The 5,798-nt window shown below is 37.6% G+C and overlaps 1 protein-coding gene across 1 annotated transcript in view; it reads right to left on the reverse strand.

The window, feature by feature from the left end:
• FLCN (folliculin) overlaps positions 1 to 4,016 on the reverse strand; it is a 33,353-nt gene extending 29,337 nt beyond the window's left edge. The window contains exons 1-2 of the mRNA XM_044661660.1: positions 3,930 to 4,016; positions 2,301 to 2,574 (exon numbers count right to left, since the gene is read on the reverse strand). Coding sequence (XP_044517595.1) covers positions 2,301 to 2,549 — 249 coding nt within the window. The 5' untranslated portion in view covers positions 2,550 to 2,574; positions 3,930 to 4,016. The remainder of the gene's footprint in view (positions 1 to 2,300; positions 2,575 to 3,929) is intronic.
• Between the last annotated feature and the right edge of the window lie 1,782 nt (positions 4,017 to 5,798).

A 5,798-nucleotide genomic window follows, 5' to 3' on the forward strand; every position in this document is an offset into this window, starting at 1 on the left:
AACTCTGACAGGGGTCTAATCACTCAAATATACAAGGAGTTAAAGCAAGTGTATAAAAAATCAAGCCATTCCCCAATTGATAAATGGGCAAGAGACATGAATAGGCAATTTTCAGGTAAAGAAATCAAAAGTATCAATAAGTACATGAGAAAGTGTTCCAAATCTCTAATAATCAGAGAAATGCAAATCAAAACAACTCTGAGGTATCACCTCACACCTAGCAGATTGGCTAAAATGAAAGAAGGGGAGAGTAATGAATGCTGGAGGGGATGTGGCAAAATTGGGACATTAATGCATTGCTGGTGGAGCTGTGAACTGATCCAGCCATTCTGGCTGGTAATTTGGAATCATGCTCAAAGGGCTATAAAAGAATGCCTGCCCTTTGACCCAGCCATACCATTGCTGGGTTTGTACCCCAAAGAGATCATAGATAAACAGACTTGTACGAAAATATTCATAGCTGCGCTTTTTGTGGTGGCAACAAATTGGAAAAGGAGGGTATGTCCTTCAATTGGGGAATGGCTGAACAAACTGTGGTATATGCTGGTGATGGAATACTATTGTGCTAAAAGGAATAATAAACTGGAGAAGTTCCAGGCGAACTGGAGAGACCTCCGGGAACTGATGCAGAGTGAAAGGAGCAGAGCCAGAAGAACTCTATACACAGAGACTGACATTCTGTGGTAAAATCGAATGTAATGGACCTCTGAACCAGCAGCAATGCAATGACCCAGGACAATTCTGAGGGATTTATGGTAAAGATGCTGCCCACATTCAGAGGAGGGACTGCAGGAGAGGAAACATATAGGAAAAACAACTGCTTGAACGCATGGGTTGGGGTGGACATGATTGGGGATGTGGACTCGAAACTACCACACCAATGCAACTACCAACAATTTGGAAATTGGTCTCGATCAAGGACACATGACAAAACTAGTGGAAATGCGCATGGGTAGGGGGGGTGCGGGGGGGGGGGGTTGAAGGGGAAAGGAGGAGCATGAATCATGTAACCATGTTAAAAATGAATATTAATAAATGTAAAAAAAAAACAAAAAAAAACAAAAAAAACAAAAAAAATATATGAGACACATTTCTCAAATGTATAGAGAACTAGGTCAAGTTCATAAGAATGAAAGTCATTCCCCAATTGAAAAATGGTCAAACATTATGAATAAAGTTTTCAGATGAACAAATCAAAGCTACGAATAATCATATGAAAAAATGTCCTAAATCCCTCGTGATTAGAGAAATGCAAATTAAAACAACTCTGAGGTACACCACTTCACATCTATCAGATTGGCCAATATGACTATAAAGGAAAATGATAAATGTTGGAGGGAATATGGCAAAATTGGGACACTAATGCATTGCTAGTGGAGTTGTGAACTGATCCAGCCATTCTGGAAGGCAATTTGGAATTGTGCCCAAAGGGCTATAAAACAATGCATACCCTTTGATCCAATAATACCACTACTAGATCTGTATCCCAAAGAGATTTAAAAAATGGGGAAATGACCTACTTGCGAAAAATTATTTATAGCTGCTCTTTTTGTAGTGGCAAAGAATTGGAAATTGAAGGATGTCCATCCATTGGGGAATGGCCAAACCAATTGTGGATTATGATGGTGAAGGAATACTACTGTGCTATAAGGAATGATGAACAGGATGATTTCAGAAAGAACTGGAAAGACCTACATGAAGTGATGCAGAATGAAATAAGCAGAACCAGGAGAATGTTGTACATAGTATAGTGGAACGATCAACTGTGAAAGGCTATACTCAGTAATACAATGATTCAAGACAATTCTGAGGAACTTATGTCAAAGAATGCTATCCATCTCCAGAGGAAAAAACTGTTGGAGTTGGAATGCAGATCAAACCATGAGATTTTTCATTTAAGTTTATTTGGGTTTTTGGTTTTATATGATTATTCTCTTACAAAAATGAACATTATGGAAATGTTTTCCATGTTGCATGTACAACCCAGATGGAATTGCTTGTAAGCTCTGGGAGAAGGAGAGAGGGAGACAATTTGGAACATATAACTTCGGAAAACTTATGTGGAAATTTGTTATTACAATGTAAGTGGCAAAAATAAAATCTCTTTATAAAAGTATGAGACCTTCAGAAATAGTTAATTTACAGGTCATCATTAGTCCTTTTATTGCAGAATAATCTTAAATATCACTATAATTTCTAAATCTTGAAATGATCACAAATTCTAGTTTACTGTTCAAATAACAGAGATTGTTACATACATGCAGAATGTAGAACTTTTCTAAGAACTCAAGGACACTTACCTCACACATGTCTGATTTCTTTGGTCCTGGACTACTGGATTCTGCACTGGCCCCTTCTGCTGGGCTGTGAGAGCGAATTCTACTGCTCATTTGGATTCCACCTTCCTCCTCTTCAGCCTGTTCCCCCTGCCCAGGGCTATCTCCATTTCCAGCCCCCTGGGGAAGGGGAGAGTGTAGAACTTCTGTACAGAAGAGGGTTCGAGGGCCATGGAGCTCACAAAAATGACAAAGAGCAACAATAGCATTCATGGTACTACTCAACCTGGCAGTTGACCTGCAAACCAGAAGGGAAGGAAAAAACCCATCAGATTACCAGTTGACTAATTTAAATAATATTTCCTGATTATCTAATAAAAATAGTTGGCATTTATATATAGTGTTTTAAAGTTTGCACTTCAGCCTTAAAATAAACTGTCACACAAATACTGTTTTAGGTCGGTCCTGAGATTTCTTCAGTGAAGAAAGCTGTTCTTATTGGAAAACTTAAGAGTCTTAGAGTTGCCTCAGGAGTTAAGAGAACAAGAAACTTCTCCAGGTCACACAGATACTCTGTGTCAGAGGTGGTTCTAAGAATCCTAGGCCAGTTCTGCCAATACAAAGTTCTTTGTAAGCAGTAAAACATCATATAAATATAAGTCATGACTAAACACAACCTGGATCCTGACTTCCAAGGATTTAGACTCTACTGAGAAGCCATGTACACATATAATTTCCTTCTGCAAGCTGGACTTTAATTCCTCCAACAAACATTCATTGTTTTCATCTATCCATTCCACCAGGGGAAGTCTTCACATTCCTCTAACTCAATAACAGTTTGAGGCCTGTGGTTTCCCTCCCTGCTAAGATGGTTTTAAGAGGTACAGCTTCTTGGAGCCACAGGTGAGTTTGAAAGATGGACACCATAAGTGGAAGAGAAGCCCTCAAAAGGCTTCCCAAGTCCTCCCACCTGGGGTGCCAGTCCTTCTTGAATGTACCTTTAACCCTAATTAATAGCATGATGGAGTGAATGGTGAAAGCAAAGATGCAATAACAAGAAAGCATAGTTTGGGGAGCAGATTAAGATGGTAGCAATAAGAAATATGAAACAAATGCAAGAGATAATAAAGAGGGAGACTCAAAAGGACTTAACATGAGGAAGGAATCAAAAGAGATTAGAATCAGGCTTTGAACCTTTGTGACTATGAAACACCATTAAAAGAAATATTTCAGGAGTTAGAGTCAGGTCTGGAGACATTAGATCCTGGGGTCAAATCTGGTCTCAAACACTTCTTAGCTATGTGTACCTGGGCAAGTCACTCAACCCCAATTGCCTAGTCTGTACTGCTTTTCTGCCTTGCAACCAATACACAGTATTGATTCTAAGATAGAAGGTAAGGTTTTAATAAAAGAAAGAGAAATATTGAAATTAGCAGAAGTTGAGGGTGTAGAGATGATGAATTTGATCTCATTCAGCACCAGAACCAGGGTGGGATGGAATCAAGAATGGGAACACATATTCACTTATGAGAACAAAGATACCACTTCCACTCAGACTGAAGGAATGAAGAGAAAAAGGTACAGACCACCCTAGAGTAAAATCTGTTATATTCCTCCTGGAATCCTTCTCCTACTTGGTAAAGTAACACCAACCTCTCTCTTCACCAGAACATGACTTTCCACTCCATATAGGTCAGGGTACGTAAATTCAATTCATTTCCAAATGACTCTTCATTGGAAACTCCACACACTCTTTAGTGGTAAGATGCTCCATATTCTAAAGACAAGTTTTTAAAAATCATAATGAATTCCCAAAGTAAGGATCTCAAAGCATAAAGATAAACAAATTGTTTCTAGATAACTATAGATGAAAATGCACAGAAGAATATTTATTACAATGGGTAGGATGAAGCTGGCACTACTTCTAACTGGCTAGCTACATTTTTTAGCATATATAAAGTGATTAATGTGTTAGGCCCATAAGTAAACAATTCCTGAATGGTCCCTCTTATTCTGTTAGCTATAAAAGAGAAGCAAAAGATTTCTTTCTGTTGCCTCTTCCCTGAAATACCAATGCTGCTTAGGCATCATTTATATATATTGCTTTACTGTACCATCACCTCAAGAAGGTAGGTCGTCATCACTACACAAAAAGGGTATTAGGGAAAAAAGAATGCCTCTCAAAAAATCATTAGTAAAACACAAAATGAAAACTATAAATTGTTCCAATGGGGAAATTGGCCATTTGTGGCACTGTAAAGACTATTTTCTACCTCCAATGTGAAACTTAAATTAGGCCACCCTAAAGTTTAAGACAAGTTCTCCTAACTGATAACATTAACTATCAGTTAGCATTTACATAGTATTTTAAAGTTTTCAAAGCCCTTTACAAATATTAACACATTTGATCCTCACATGAACCTTTGGAGGTAGTTGCTATTATTATCCCCATTTTACAGAGGAAGAGAATTGAAGCAGACAGAAGCCAATTGACTTGCCCAGGATCATAGTTATTAAGTGTTGGAGGCTGGATTTCAATGGATTTCAACTCAAACCTTCTGGACTCCAGGCCAAGCCCTCTATCAGCTGTACTATCCAACTGTCTAATGGTCACTGAATCCAGGACATACCCAATAAGAGTCAATGAACCTGGAGAAACATTCTGATTGCTAACACTTTTGCCTCTCCCATTTTCAATATATATCTGGCATCCAAATCAATGCAACTGCTACATTTATGATCAGAACTATAAACCACTGATAACATCTATGCTTTTTTTCATTTACTAATTTCTACCTGAGATTAAATGGAAAAACTAATTTTTTTCTTGGCTTTTTCCAAAAAAAGAGCATTTAGGTAGCACCGTGGATAGAGGGTCAGGCCTGGAATTTGGAGGACCTGAGTTAAATCTAGCCACAGAAATTTCCCTACCTGGGTGACCCTGGGCAAGTCACTTAACCCTGGCTACCTAGGCCTACTACTGGTCTTTTATCTTAGAACTGAAACTGAGAAACAAAGAAAGGGTAAAAAAAAAAAAAGAAAGAAATGTTGAATAGCTGGACTCCAAGAACAGTTATTAATAGTTCAGTGTCAATGCCCTAATTAATTTTTATCCACTACAGATATCCCTTCCACATTGTGACTTTCCCCATTTCAGCTTTAATGTCACATGTCAGCATAAGAAATTAAACAAGAATTTTGGGGGAGTTTTGTGGAAGATACAAATGACATGCAAAAAGGAAGCAGATGACACAGAAAAAGTTTAGAAACTCAAAAATGCATAAAATATATGCATAGTATCATATAATATCAACATGTTTATCTTTATTACAAAAAATATACATAATTTCTTAATAAGTAACAAGTGAAAGTTTGCAAAAAGAATGTGAAAGCCAACAGACAACAAAGGCTAGAAATGTAGAGATATTGTAATATTGTCCTACATAAGGTTTATGACCAAATACTTAACTCAAATTTTACAAAGGTACTGTAAACACCCCATAAAAGAAAAGGAAAAAATTC

This window comes from Gracilinanus agilis, chromosome 1 (genome assembly GCF_016433145.1).
Source record: "Gracilinanus agilis isolate LMUSP501 chromosome 1, AgileGrace, whole genome shotgun sequence".
Lineage (NCBI taxonomy): Eukaryota > Metazoa > Chordata > Mammalia > Didelphimorphia > Didelphidae > Gracilinanus > Gracilinanus agilis.